This window comes from Cydia splendana, chromosome 23 (assembly GCF_910591565.1).
Source record: "Cydia splendana chromosome 23, ilCydSple1.2, whole genome shotgun sequence".
NCBI lineage: Eukaryota > Metazoa > Arthropoda > Insecta > Lepidoptera > Tortricidae > Cydia > Cydia splendana.
The window spans coordinates 10,203,172-10,219,036 of NC_085982.1; the positions used below are offsets into that span (position 1 = coordinate 10,203,172).

The 15,865-nt window shown below is 37.8% G+C and overlaps 1 protein-coding gene across 1 annotated transcript in view; it reads right to left on the minus strand.

The window, feature by feature from the left end:
- Nucleotides 1-15,865, minus strand: part of LOC134801890 (E3 ubiquitin-protein ligase CBL) — a 154,066-nt gene that overhangs the window by 11,462 nt on the left and 126,739 nt on the right. The window contains exons 4-9 of the mRNA XM_063774543.1: nucleotides 14,209-14,334; nucleotides 13,785-13,900; nucleotides 12,528-12,634; nucleotides 9,554-9,663; nucleotides 8,592-8,668; nucleotides 7,426-7,523 (exon numbers count right to left, since the gene is read on the minus strand). Of these exons, the coding sequence (XP_063630613.1) occupies nucleotides 7,426-7,523; nucleotides 8,592-8,668; nucleotides 9,554-9,663; nucleotides 12,528-12,634; nucleotides 13,785-13,900; nucleotides 14,209-14,334 (634 nt within the window). The remainder of the gene's footprint in view (nucleotides 1-7,425; nucleotides 7,524-8,591; nucleotides 8,669-9,553; nucleotides 9,664-12,527; nucleotides 12,635-13,784; nucleotides 13,901-14,208; nucleotides 14,335-15,865) is intronic.

Sequence of the window (15,865 nt, forward strand, 5' to 3'; positions counted from 1 at the left end):
TTAGAAAAATATAAGTAATTTTAATACTCGAACCGACAGCACATGAAAAGACCTATTTTCAAGGCTTAATTCTGAACACTTAACAATAAAAAATAACAATTAATTGCTGTCAAGCAGTTTGGCGAAATCATATTGTAGTTTTATTGTAATTGTGTATGTACTTTTGTAAAAAAAAAAAACTAGGATCAGACTTATATCTATGAACAAAAACGCCAATTTCATAGGTAAGGACCTAATACTAATAACAATAACAGGTTATGACTGGATATGATTTGTTATTTTCAAAAGTAACACTTATTCAACTAATTTCAATTCACAGCCTATTATTCAAATCAGGCCGCGTAGCCAAGATGCCAATCGCTTACGCTCCGTAGCGATCAAAACGCAACGCACTAATATGGAAGAGTGATAGAGAGACAAAGCTTTTCGTTGTCGAAGCGACAGCGATTGTAACCTTGGCTAGGCCGGCAGAATACGTCTCACTGTTGAAACAGCGACAATTTGTCACTTCAAAAGCGTTTTATATTAAAAGGCCGAAAATAAAAACACACAAAGCGAATTTACCAAGCGTATAATTGTCAACGTCAAAAACTTATAAATAAATAAAATCAATTAATTACGTCAATAAACATTATTTAAATAATTTTACATTGGGATACAAATTAAAATGTGCCTTATCGTGAATAAGTTAAGGCTTTTTTTAATAAACATTGAGAAATAATTGTATCACAAAGATTAATTACTTTGTATTTATTAATAGTTCGATTTCAGGACAGTTCAACTGCAGTTTTTTTTTATTATCAAGTGCAGTCAGGGGTTAAATATTATATATTTTTTTACCTTATATTCCGTGTTATTTATTTTATCAGGTGGTCACTGGTATGGGGCTGTCCATAAATTACGTCATCGATTTTTGACCCCCCCCCCCCCCACCCCTATAATCATCCAAAATCATGCTTCAAATGACCCCATTTCCTCCTACTTCATGCTACCGTCATCCGATGTCCAGACCCCCCCCCCCTAATTTGAAATGACGTAATTTATGAATAGCCCCTATTCTGTAAAAGTGTTACTTTAAGTCGTCAATGCTTTTACATGAGATTTTGTAATAACAACTACTTTGAGTTTGCTATAACCTATAACATTAAACTTGGCATTTTTTATTGTCTTTAATACTTAGTTCGTATTGAAAATTTATCATTTAGTAATACTATCGTCTTGATAACTATCAAGTATTACTTTTACCAAAGAGAATAGAGTTATTGTCATAGTAAATTTCGTAGTCACAGTTAAATTACTGCCATCTTTCGACAGATGAATAAAACTTTTAGAACGCCATTTGACATTGATCCTTATTTTTTCACTGATATGTGTTAAATTTAAAGGGATGAAAAGGGAGGGAAGGGATGTAAAGGGTTCGAAACGTCGGGATGTAGTATGAATTCAATATACGCGATATAATCCGTTTCAATAGTTTTATTTCATGAGTAACTATCGCGGTAACCGAAGACTATGTGTGTTTTTTATTGTGTTACATTTGTTAAATATCAAAAAGTGTCGCCATCTGCAGCATAGGCCAAAGGTATGGCGCCATCTTTTCGAGCGATGGAAGGATCAAAGTCAAATGGCGTTCTAAAAGTTTTAATCAGTTGTCGAAAGATGGCAGTAAATTGTCTGTGGCTGCAAAAATTACTTTGACAATCCGCCTCTATATCAAATTCTCTTTGCTTTTAGTATATATAAATCTAGGTTTCAATTTAAGTCAACCATTGAGCCTTAACAAGCAATATATCACGATAATAAACTTGCGTTAACATTAAATATGTCAAGAGAAAAAACACGTAGGTACATTAAGTACAAAATGCGCGCTTTAATAACTACACAAAAATAAAAATAAAATACTTTTCACAATACTCAAATCTCTTTTAACGGACCAAAATTTAAATGCAGTAAAAGCTTGTAAAGACCAAAAAATAAACAAAAATAAGTAAAAAAAAAAACAATTTACGCGCTGTTAAATAACCATATACCTACCGATTAAAATACTTACACGATTGCATCATATAATTAATTAATGTAAGAACGTAAACTTACTTTTTATACTTTATATTCGATATAAAACTAAATTAAGTACATTTAACATAAACAGGCTTAAAATGACTTGAAACGTAAAATATAACATTGGCATAACTCGAAAAATATTAGAATAATAATAGTTTGGATATGAATATGATAAAATCGTCTGATTTCAACAACAGCCCATTAACTTAGTGCCGGCAGAAGTGAAAACTCAATGACACTGTAACTTAAAATATTAATAACAGCGCCATCTAGTGCAAAATGTCTGCAGCACTATGTATAATTGAGGTTAACGCCATCTAGCGTTTTTTCGTCGCATTACTTGATACCCCTAAACACATCACTGAGTACTAGAGTTATATTAGTACCAGTTTGAGGGAAACTCACTAGATGGCATTTAAATCAAAAAAGAAAAACTCAATGACATTGTAACGGTGTCCGTCACACGTGACGTCACGTCTTACGTCTTACGCTCTCGCGAGTTTAACATTTTTTCCCCATCACAAAAAGTGCTCAGCGCCGCTAAAAAAGTTCCCACTTAAAAAAAACATCGAGGTGGCGAAAGTAAGGACGCTAATCACGGATAATGTCGGACATTGACCTGCCATTCTCTATCTCTACCGCCCGTGCATAATTATATTTCTGTCCCGCTAACGGTGGCATTGACCGCCGGCATAAAATAAATAATAGTTACAGAAGGTTCTAACAAAACGCGTCTATTACGACAGATATGACGGCAAGATGATGCAAGCGCGAGCAGGCGTCCGTTCCGTAGCGTTGCGCGGCAACTACTATGGCTAGACACCAAAATTGGTGTGGGCCGCATGTACTTGTAGCGATGCGACGAAATCGCGGAGTCAGCCACGCCTGCCGCCGGCATCATAGGCGGGACAATATCATCAATTCATCATCATCGTCAGTCGGTATCATCGGTCGTAAGTATTAGTAGTGTAAGTAATTACGACCTTTTTAGGGTTCCGTACCCAAAGGGTAAAAACGGGACCCTATTACTCAGACTCCGCTGTCCGTCTGTCACCAGACTGTAACTCATGAACTGTGATAGCTAGACAGTTGAAATTTTCACAGATAATGTATTTTTGTTGCCGCTATAACAACAAATATTAAAATAAATATTTAAGCGGGGCTCCCATACAACAAACGTGATTTTTGTACCTTTTTTGCGTAATTGTACGGAACCCTTCGTGCGCGAGTCCGACTCGCACTTGGCCGGCTTTTTTTTGATAATTTATTGTGTACTTACTTTTTTATTGTATTTTGCTGTAATCTTTAATTTAAAAGTAAATATCAATTAGGATTCTTGTAAGTTGATCAAAAGTAATATGTTTATTGTTTGTAATACGATATTAAAAAAATAAAATCGCAAGCTTTTGACCGCGAAAATAATTGATTACCTACATATTTTTAGAATTATGCCACTGCTCATCTAAAAGAAATAAAATAATGATTATCAGTACTTTTTCATAAATTAATGATACTAAACTAAATGAAAATGAATGTATGTTTAATTCGTAACACGTATTTACAAAAAAATACTTATTCTCTAATGCTTGTGCGAAATTAAATTAATAAATACAATTAAAGTTAATTCATTTGCTTAAATTCCATATTAAAACTTTTTGACATTGTGGCTTCACTTCGTCTAATTTCATACAAAAATCAAATTAAAAAAAAATACTGATCTTGAATTTTTTTATTTTTGGGAAACCCTATAGAAATAAAACTAAATTGTTGTAAGTATATCATGTGATATTCAAACCCCCTTATTTAATTTTTAAAAATAAACTTACCAATTTATTTTGGCAAAATTAAACCATAATTACTTTCTTTTGTATAAATAAACCACAGTGTATATTTTTATTATATCAACATAATTAATGGAATGAATTATCGGCCCAATGAAAACTTAAAGACTTGGAACCTTACCATTGTAAACCGCTAACTCCGTAGCGAATATCATTGACGTTTAAATTTAAAAACTTACTACGACAACGTACTAAAGTTTTCATCTTTGTTGGCCGACGAAATAGTCCCAAAATGTGTCGCTCTCAAAGAAAAGGGACCATGGCGTTGAAGGCGATCACGTCGCAATGCGTTTTACAGCACCGTTAACAGCGTAAGCAAAGATTCATTCATCTTTTACAAAAAGGTATGTAAATTCTTACAAATACAATTTTAATACATAAGTCAAAATGACAAACGATTCATAGATAATTCAGGCCAGTAACTCGTTTATGAATAACGCAATTAGATTTTAGACATCCTATACAATTAATGAATCTTTATTTAAAACTTTCGCGTTTTGAACACATATTAACTCACATTTATAGACGGGTCTATCGTGAATTTATTTTATTACCTTTATTTACCGACGTTTCGACACAGGTTTCACTGGTCGTGGTCGCGGCGACTACGACCAGTGTGAAGGTCGTGGTCGCGGCAACTACGACCAGTGTGAAGGTCGTGGTCGCGGCAACTACGACCAGTGTGAAGCCTGTGTCGAAACTCTTCTTCCTCGCGTTATCCCGGCATTTTACCACGGCTCATGGGAGCCTGGGGTTCGCTTGACAATTAATCCCAATAATTGGCGTAGACACTAGTTTTTACGAAAGCGACTGCCTTCCAACCCTAAACTAAACTAGGCCTTATTGGGATTAGTCCGGTTTCCTCACGATTTTTTCCTTCACCGAAAAGCCACTGGTAAATATGAAATGATATTTCGTACATAAGTTCCGAAAAACTCATTGGTACGAGCCGGGGTTTGAACCCGCGACCTCCGGATTGAAAGTCGCACGCTCTTACCGCTAGGCCACCAGCGCTTGTTAAACCTGTGTCGAAACTAGAGATAGTAGAGATGCCCCGAATAGTGAATTTGGCCGAATACCGAATATTCGGCCCCTCTCTCGGCTGAATACCGAATATTCGGCGACCGAATATTCGGCCTGACATGCGAATATTTTGAGTCACAATTATTATGAAAACTGTTCGCCAACAAACACAACGATTGCTAAGATTTATATTTTTATGTTGAACAGAATTAATAAATGTAGTTTAGAGTCAATCAAATCAGACCCATGATAAAAATAAAATATTTTGTAATCAACAAATGATCAAAAACGTGCCTTCGTATTTAGCTACTTTCCAAGAATACATTTTAAATATTAAATATACCCATCAGTTTTTGGTTATATTTTGGGTAATTTTTCTTTTTAGGTAGGTGCAACAGATATTCGGTATTCGGCCGAATGGTAGGCAACTTTTGGCCGAATACCGAATATTCGGCAAAGTGGCCGAATAGGCCGAATACCGAATAGTTGCCGAATATTCGTGGCATCTCTAGTCGAAACGTCGGTAAATAAAGGTAATAAAATCAATTCGCGATAGACCCGTCTATAAATGTGAGTTAATGAATCTGTGACGTAAAGCACATAGACGCCATGGTCCCTTTTCTCAGAGAATAATGAATGGAATGTAAACATTGCGATTGCGAACGGCACACACACAAAGCCACGTGCAAACACTAAGCATGCGGTGATTTCCTCTCGTGTCTCTGCGAAACAAACAAACAGACAATATTGGCAAAAATACATGCGAAATAAATGTGGTCTAGACTAACAGGCCAATGAGGGTTTCCGCGAGATTTTCACAAGATGACAGCACCGTGACGAGCTGGTCTAGCTGTCATAATCCACCAATCACGTTCAACCATGTTTTTTTTATTGGTGGATTTTGACAGCAGCTGTCAAAACACCTCTCGTCACGGTGCTGCCATCTAGTCAAAAACTCGATCGCGGAAACCCTCATTCGATCGTACAAAGTCATCAGAATAACATCTAAATGATGTCGTACAAACAGCACCTGCAGCACTTTAGTCATGTATTCACTGTGGTAAAGTATGAAATGGAAGAGGAATCAAATTCTTTGACCGCAGCTTATTTTTAAAAGTACTAATTACATTAAAAAAAGGAGGATTAATCGCCAGTAACTGGCCGGTTTTAGTAACTGGCCGGTTTTAGTAACTGGCCGGTTTTAGTAACTGACCGCCCTAAGGTGGCCAGTTATTGAAACCATAAACTAAAATGAATTCTTCATTTTTAGTTTAGGGCGGCCAGTTACTAAAAGTGGCCAGTTAACGGCGAATTACCCTACCTACAATTTATTTAAATTAAAATTTAACCAAAAACGACACAATATAAAAGCGTAACGCTAAATTGGCAAGCAACATTTAGTCATGCCAAAATGGAGGCGTCAAAAATGCTTCATGCTTTAAAAAAGCTAACAGAAATGGCGGATATCAACGGATACTAAATGTTTGTTTTCAAAAGATTTGATTCCAATAATGATTTGTAAATCATGTATAATTTATACTTATGCCAATTTTGGTTGGATAAGTGGCATATACCCATTTAGTTAGTAAAAATGATCGCTGGCTATGGATGAGGTTTTGGTGGCTCAGATGGCAGAGCGCTGGAGTATCGATCCAGAGGCCGTGAGTTCAAGTCTCACACAAGGCAGTAATTTTTCCACTTTTAAATTTATATGAAGCTTAATAGCAGACGTTTCTTCTTGCAAAAAATTAATTTAACAATGATAAATGGTTTGGCATGGTTTTATTTCAGACCCAACCAAAGGACAAAATTGAGAAAATTAGTATCCGTAATGAAAAGCAAGTAGCTATTGTAAAATGAACTTTATCGTGATACCCATAAAGTTTATAACTCACCCGACCCATAGCATCCGTGGATATGAGCCAGTTCTTGCCATTGTAAAATGAACTTCATCGTAATACCCATAAAGTTACCTATACTTCACCCGACCCATAGCATCCGTGGATATTAGCCAGCTCTTGCCATTGCAAAATGAACTTTATCGTGATACCCATAAAGTTACCTATACCTCACCCGACCCATAGCATCCGTGGATATTAGCCAGCTCTTGCCATTGCAAAATGAACTTTATCGTGATACCCATAAAGTTACCTATACCTCACCCGACCCATAGCATCCGTGGATATTACCCAGCTCTTGCCATTGTAAAATTAACTTTATCGTAATATCAATAACGATACCTATACCTCACCCGACCCATAGCATCCGTGGATATTAGCCAGCTCTTGCCATTGCAAAATGAACTTTATCGTGATACCCATAAAGTTACCTATACCTCACCCGACCCATAGCATCCGTGGATATTAGCCAGCTCTTGCCATTGCAAAATGAACTTTATCGTGATACCCATAAAGTTTATACTTCACCCGACTACATCCGTTGATATTAGCCACTTCCCGCCATTGTAAAATGAACTTTAACACTATAGCAATAAGGTTACCTCTGCATCGTCGATGTCGTCGGTGAGGCCGTTGAACGTGGTGTTTCTGGACGACCATCCGTTGGCAGTGGCGTTGCTCGATATTGTGACATCAACACCTGGAAATTATATTTACATTTTAACCTTTACCGCCATTGACTTATAATACATTTCGTGCCTGGGCATTTTCACTTAATTGAACACCTTTAACGGCCGGTTAGCAATCGTTACAAAACTGACGGTCAATGTCAAATCCCATACATTTTGTCAGGAATGTAACGGTTAGAGGTTACTGAAACACAACTTAAGTCGCGCTTTAAAGTACAAGTTAAATGAAAATGCCCGCCTACATGCCACGACTTGATATGTTGTTTACATGCAATAGGGGGTATTACTGCAATGTTCTGCCGCCAGAGTGCAGCACTAAGCTAGCTAGTAAACCATAGTAACTTATACATACTGTACCTTAAACTGGTTTTTGACCATTTTTCACAGACAATAAAATATGACATTGATGCATCAAGGCGGTTTGTTAACAAGGGCCTGCCGGGAAAGGCGAAAATCGAAATTTAGTTATCTGCCTCTATTGCTCGAATATGCAAGAGTGATAGAGAAGTTATATAACGAAATGTCGATTTTTTTGTTTCGCGGTTGACCCCCAGATTGTGATGGATTGTGGTAGTGGCGCCCCCTACGCAGAGTTTCGCGTAATACGCCCTACTTGTGGCTTGGCGTTGATGACACTTAACTATTTTACTTCGGGTCTACATTTGCCAGCCAAAAATCGATTTTGAGGTTTAAAGTTTAGAATTGAATTTTGACTGGCTTTGCTGTCCCGATGTCGCGTTCGTGGAACTCAAGGTTTTCGCACGTTGATGAAATTTTTCACACCTCCTTGGTATTACATCGCTTTTTACAAAAATGTACAACTAAGTAATTTCTAAGTGTATTTACTTTTATGAAGATTCATTAAGTATTGTCTATAAAGGGGCCCACAGATTACCAGTTCGTCGGACGATATCAGCCTGTCAGTTGTTCGGAACTGTCACTTTTTGCGTTTAACTGACAGGCTGATATCGTCCGGCGAACTGGTAATCTGTGGGCCTCTTTATGTTTGTCCCAAACGGAACGAAAGCAATACAATAGACACACAAAAATGTGTTCCTTATTTATTAAAAAATACTAACTAGATCCATTGCAACCCGACGACCCTGATGAACCTGACGAATTCGAAGATACTTGTTTTACAGCAGTTTTTGTGTGTCTGTGGAAAGAGAAACGTATTCATTAGGTGACCAAAAAATTTAGCTCTCCTCTCCAATATCTCAACAAAAAGAGATAAGTAATATGTTTGTACATTAGCCTACACCTACATGTGGAACAGTCATGTGTAAAAATAAGGGTCTGGACAACTTGTGAAATATATCCCATTGTTTTTAATTCGCTAAATAAGAGCTATGGGACATATTTTTGAGACGATTTGTGCACCTATATTTTTACACTTGACCAAAGAGAATAGAGTGTATACAGGCGGATTGTCAAAGTAAATTATGTAGCCACAGGTTATGGCGCCATCGCTCGAAAAGATTGCACCATATCTTTGGCCTACTCTCGAGTAGATGGCGTTAATATTAATATTTAACAAGTTAACACATATCAGTGAAAGAATAATGATCAAAGTCAAATGGCGTTCTAACAATTTTAATCTTCTGTCGAAAGATGGCAGTAAATGTACTGTAGCTACATAATTTACCATGACAGTAACTCTCTATTTCAAATTCTCTTTGACTGGACTGACCATTAGATTATGACAGATACTTTTAAAACGCGAACGGTAGAATTTTGGATAAGTAATAACTGTAATAAGTACGAGTATGCTGACGATCACTGCGCCAAGGGTGTAGCGAAAAACAACCCAATTCGAACGTACACTGAATATCAAAACGATATCAATTGTGTGTAGATATATAATATAATATATGCTGAGGTAATAATCTAAATGATGTCAGTTGGTTATCAATTTTCATTCACGCGTTAATTTCGCTCGGAGCGCGAGACGCACGGGCGGATGTTATCATTCAGATAAAGTTTTGATGTCAAGTGCATATAAATTCGAATTAGCGTCAAAGAAGGTAACTTGAAAACTCACTTTTCGCCTGAAGTGTTAGGCGGCCGCGGCGGCACGAAGGCGTCCACGACAACTTGTTCCGTGCCCTTGATTTCCGCGCGGCAGAATGGACAGCCCTGGCCTTCAGAGTCCTGAAACATAACGGTAAATGCTGGTTAGGGGGAAACTCGAATGTCGGGGATGACTATCAAAATTTAACATCTTAACCCCGTTTATTGGCTAGCAAACTAATACCTTTGGGACTCCGCACATTGAACTTTTCGTCATATTGTTGCTAACCGAATAGGGTGTATTACCGCGAGAGTGCAGCACTAGCGCCTCTAGTAAACCGTAGAGTAACTTATACATACTTTGCCTTAAACTGTTTTTAGGGTTCCGTACCCAAATGGTAAAACGGGACCCTATTACTAAGACTCCGCTGTCCGTCCGTCCGTCCGTCCGTCCGTCTGTGACCAGGCTGTATCTCGTGATCTGTGATAGCTAGACAGCTGAAATTTTCACAGATGATGTATTTCTGTTGCCGCTATAACAACAAATACTAAAAACAGAATAAAATAAAGATTTAAGTGGGACTCCCATGCAACAAACGTGATTTTTGACCGAAGTTAAGCAACGTCGGGCGGGGTCAGTACTTGGATGGGTGACCGTTTTTATAGATACCTAATGGTACGGAACCCTTCGTGTGTGTGCGAGTCCGACTCGCACTTGGCCGGTTTTTTGACAAGTTTTCACAGACAATAAAATATGACATTGATGCATCAAGGCGGTTTGTTAACAATTTATCTGCCTCTTTATCGCTCGAATATGCAAAAGTGATAGAGAGGTTAGACAACGAAATTTGCGTTTCGCGGTAGACCCTTAGATTGTGATGGATTGTGGTAGCGGCGCGACGCCCCCTACGCAGAGTTTCGCGTAATATTTCCTATTGAAATCTGTTATTGCGGGGTGATGGCACTTTTCCTCCCTGCTAGGGGGGATCAAAGTGGCACTTTTCTGTTCTAGGACACTGTTTTTGTTATTTTTTGCACTCTTGTTTTAGCTTGAATAATATTTTGAAACATAATAATTTCCTCATACATTAAGATTTTTTTATTTTCCTCATAGTTGATGTCAAAAGCAGTATGTGTCACACGGTATCAAAATTATTTCGTCTTGGGCGTTAACACTTGAATCCCTCATTACGCTCAGGATTCAATGTACGCCCTTGACGGAAATATATCATTTTGATCCCTTGTAACACAATCTACTATTGTGGCGTGGTGGAGAAAGTTCATTCCAGTGGTGGTGCAAGACCATATTAATTTAATTTAACCTTTATTGCACAAAAGAAAAACCCTGCACACACGGCGGACTTAATGTCATAAAGCATTGTATATGGGCAAGGTAGATTTTGCGAGGCCCTCTGGTGCTCGAAATATGCATAAACTATTGGAACGTGAGGCCGTAAGCGGAGGCCCACGTCGCCTCAACCTGACGCCGCTTTTTTCTGTATGAAACATTATTCCTTTTTTTGGCCTATGTTAGGTATGTCGCGAGCCACATGTACGTACCGGAAAAAACTTACATCCTCATAAAATCCCATTAACTATTCCGAGAATCGGAAGCGATATACTGAATATAGGTATGCTGTAAAATAGTTTATCATTTCCTCGTTTTGGGAAATTGTAATGTCATTAATTAAAATTAAAACATAAATATTTACAATACCTATAGGATTGAATAGGTTCTTTAACCTACAAAGTGGGGATTTCATATCGTCACAATGAGTGGGTCGTGGTTAGAAATGCAACGGATAGTTGTTTGGCCGGATACCGGATATTCGGCCTCACCATCGGCCGAATATCCGGTATCCGGCCGCCGAATATTCGGCCAGCGGAACTGTACCTAAATTTCGGTTTTTCAGGTGCACATTCTGGAGGTTTGACCTGTTTCCTAGTGAACGTTCGCGCGGACACATTTCTAGGTTCGAAATGAGTGCGTGTGCAAGTCAGTGGAATGTTTAAATTGCTTTAAAATAATAAACAAGTACGATTATGACCGTGACTGTTTTTTAAATCCAAATTGTTTACTCCGAAATCAAGCAATGTTACTATCCGGTATCTGGCCGGATAGTAGGTCACTATCCGGTATCCGGCCGGATATTCAAATAATGGCCGGGTAGGCCGGATACCGGATAGTAACCGAATATCCGGTGCATCTCTAGTCGTGGTAGTGACCACGGAATTGTTTCATTATTTCTCATTTATTTAGGGATTTTTAATTTTAAACGTAGGTATTTACTATAAATATTGTTCGCCATATCATTGTTCCAACTACGCAGAAGCCTTAGGTAAACCTACATCCGGCCGAGTATCAGCTAACATTTCAAATGAATCCATTAGGGAATGAACAAGGGAAAACCGACGTTTCAAATTAATTAAATACGCGGAAGCTCAAAAAGAATAAAGAAACGGTTATTTGTTTCAATTTGGATAAAGCTGGGAAAATTTACGGCGTAGGTAATTTAAGAAAACCTACCTTACCTTTTGGTTGAAAATGTCACTAAATATGTGTCAAAAACACGAGAGTAAAGTATATGTACTCACAATTTGCCAAGCGGTGAGACACGGTGTACAGAGTAGGTGTCCGCACGGCTGTATTCTGATATATTTGTCGTTTTCGGCGCAGATCTTACACTTAATTTAATATGCCGGTTTCGTTGAAAACATGTGACGTCACACCAGGGGGGGGGGGGGGGGGAGAGGTTTGCCAAATGTGACCAAGTTTGACAAGGACCCGGTCGACCCCTTGGTTGAAAACGTCACTAAATAGGTATGTGTCAAAAACACGACAGAAGGCCTCATTTAGACGGTGCGAGAACTCGCATGCGAGTTTCATTACATTGCGGTTTTTGATCGGTCGGTTGAATTGGACGTAACCAACAGTCCGCAATGTACCTAAAATCGTATGCGAGTTCGCGTGCCGTCTAAATATGCTCTAAAGTATATGTACTCACAATTTGCCAAGCGGTGAGACACGGTGTACAGAGTAGATGTCCGCACGGCTCTATTCTGATGTCTTTGTCGTTTTCGGCGCAGATCTTACACAGTTGAAACGTGCTTCCTGTAACACATACGTTTTTCATGAAATATATAAAAAAAAAAATTTAAAATTTAAACTGTTTATTATAAATAAATTTTACAAAATTTTTTTATGTACTTAACCTAATCTACACTATAATGGATTATTAGCTAAGTGAGAGGTTTTCTTTTAGTTACATCATTGACGTTATTATTACTATATTTTAATCTAATTTATATAACATAATGTGTATCTATTTTATATTTACTTTTGACTTAACTACTTTATCAGTTCATGCAGTACTTTTTTAACATTAGTTTCAGCTTATGAGGCTTATCTTCTAAGTTATCTATTATATGTCTAGGAAGACTATTTAGGATGTGTGGCAAATAACTCGACCAGACTCTTTGCCCATAAAAGTTGTTACTACTTGGTATATTGAAATGTTTTTTATTTATCAGTACTCTAAGGTTATTTGGCCTATCATACCTATTCAGACTTCCCAGTTTATGTCTATATTCTAATATTATCGCTAGCTTCACTTTATCATATACATTCATTATTTTACAATGCTGAAATAACTTTTCAGAATTATGTTTATATTTATATTTGATTTTTAGCGGTACAATGGATTTAAGGATTCTTACCATATATATTTCACGTATATGTGAGTCGCTTAACTTCAAACTCGGGTTAATCCACCTGTCAGATCAGATTATGCGATTTTGGTACTTATTAAGAAAAGGTAATTATTTGTTGAGAGGGTCAAATGGATTTACCCGAGTTTTACATTTGTTGGTTAACCGACCAATTACAAAACCGACTGGATCGGTCACTGAACGACCTGCCTTTAACCTACATTATTTGATCGTGCAATGTTTTCATCTACCCTCAACTGGCTAAAGGAGCCATTTGAGGGTAGATTTTGTTTACTTTTATTTAAATACACATAGTCTAATAAAACATGATCTTCTCTTCCCAGAGTGACACACAAGCCTACGTCACAATAACGCCACTACTAATAATGCCACTTTATATAGCGTTATCGCATATTATCATATAGCGCTGTCGCATGATGACGTAGCTTGTGTCAGTCACGTGACCACGAAAAGACGGGAAGAGAGTACCAGGCGGAGTATATTATTATACCATGTAAATACCTAAAGATCCAGAGTATAGTAGTAATACTGACCCATCTCGCAATAAAGCTCGTACTGTTCTTGAGTGACTGTGATGTGGTCCTCAGCCGGAGATATGATGGCGCTGCTCAGGTCTGGGTTAACGTCTCTCCCATCAGGATATAGGTAGCTGAAAAATAAAGTTTATTTTACAACTAGGGAACAGTTTTTTTGTTTTTATGTCACACTACTATATAAATTATAAACTGCAATAGATGCCTTTCAAAACTTTATAAAATATAGGACAGCTCGCTATCCTATTAGACCTACTTAGTTTATGCCGGGCTATGAACTTATGTGTGTTATTTGATATTTACCAGTCGCTTTTCGGTGAAGGAAAACATCGTGAGGAAACCGGAATAAGCCCAATAAGGCCTAGTTTACGTACTTCACGTCCAGGCTTCGGGTAAGGAACCCTAAAAATAGGTTTTAACTTACAATCCCTCTCTATACCCGTCGAGGAGCGCTTGCACCAAACTCTTGTTCTGCGGGATGGTCTGTAGAATCTCACCGTCGACGGTCACGTAGCCTATTGCCCATTGGCCCAGCCTTGTACACGATAATCTGAAAAAAAGGACTGTTTTTAAGAACTAGAGAGTAAACTGATAGCTATGTTCTGCTACACAAGATCTGTGACTTTTGTACCAGAATTCGAGGCATTCTTCCCTTGGACACAGAAGAAATAATAGTACTACCGTACAGAAAGGACACTTCCTACAAACCCGAAGTTTGACAGCGGTTCAGGGTCGAATCATGCTATTCCTTTCTAATATATGGGACTATCCCTTTCGGCTATTTAGGGTTGTCAAAATTCAAGTGATTATCTTATCTGTTGTCGTGCACGCAAAAGGAAGTCAAGTGGTGCCAACCCTAATAATTGCTCGGAGCAATGCTGAGCCGAACGGAGCCGAGTTCTACCGAAGTCAGGAGTGTCTCCCCACTGCCTTAGATAAATTGAGGGTTAAGACAGAAGTAAAGCCTGACCACAGGAATATATGATCACGCGCCATGTTGCGGAATTTCACTGCAACTAATTTGTTTATACTATACTGAACGTCGGAATTAAAGGTAAAAACAATGAAATTATATCGCGGTAGACCCGTTTGTGTAATTAAATATGTATACTGAACTGTTACCCTTTACATTATTATAACAGCGTCCTCTTGACAATGATCATATATTACTGGCCAGAGGCTTCACAAAAAGAGCCATGACTTATACACGTCAAAGTCGCAGAGAGAGGCAAATCTACAGTGGGCCATTACAGGAAAAGGTCTACTTTGTGGGGATGTGACGCGTATGGCAGCTATGAATAACCTGCAGAAAACCGTATTATCTATCATTGGAGCTAAAGCTAAATTATCAAACATCATCACGCCAAATATTGGTTTCTTAGCTTCATCAGGAGTGTAAATAAATAGCGCCACGTATCCTAAACTTTCCTGGAATGCCCCTAGTATTGTTTACAAACGAAGTTTGTTTTTAAAAATGTCCGTCCAGATAAGGGTAACGAAAATATAACCAAGGTTCTAGAACAGAACTATAACCTAGTTCTGTTAGAACAGAACTCTAAGTCGGTAAGACTGTGAAATCCACTTGAATATGAATACTTAGCACCGTATTACCCGCTAACAAGCCTATTTATCATGTTTCGATATAAAGGTAAGATTGTCAGAGAGATTACTCAAAATTTCGCTGTAATACGTTTTTAATCTTGTTGTGGGAAATGTCCAATTGTCCAAGGACCAAAGCACAATGTGCCCGTTAACCTACTTTGATAAATAAAATAAACGCGACGTCATCCAAGCACGTTTTCTTGTCATAAAAAGATTAATATCTTATTTATTTCTGTAATGCTTTACACCTTCTCAGGTTTTTAAACGACTTCAAGAGTTCGAAGGAGGTTCTCAATTTGTCTGAATATTTCTTATTCTTTGGCATGTTTTTTAATTATCAAAGAGGCTTGGGACGTTAAGGAAAGTTATTTTTTTTGTTTGAAAGGGTTCATCGTTGCCATCAGGTCCAGGCATGTCAGGATCCTTGAGGAATGGAGAACACTCTTCAACTATTATAGCTAAACCTGAAGTATATTTGA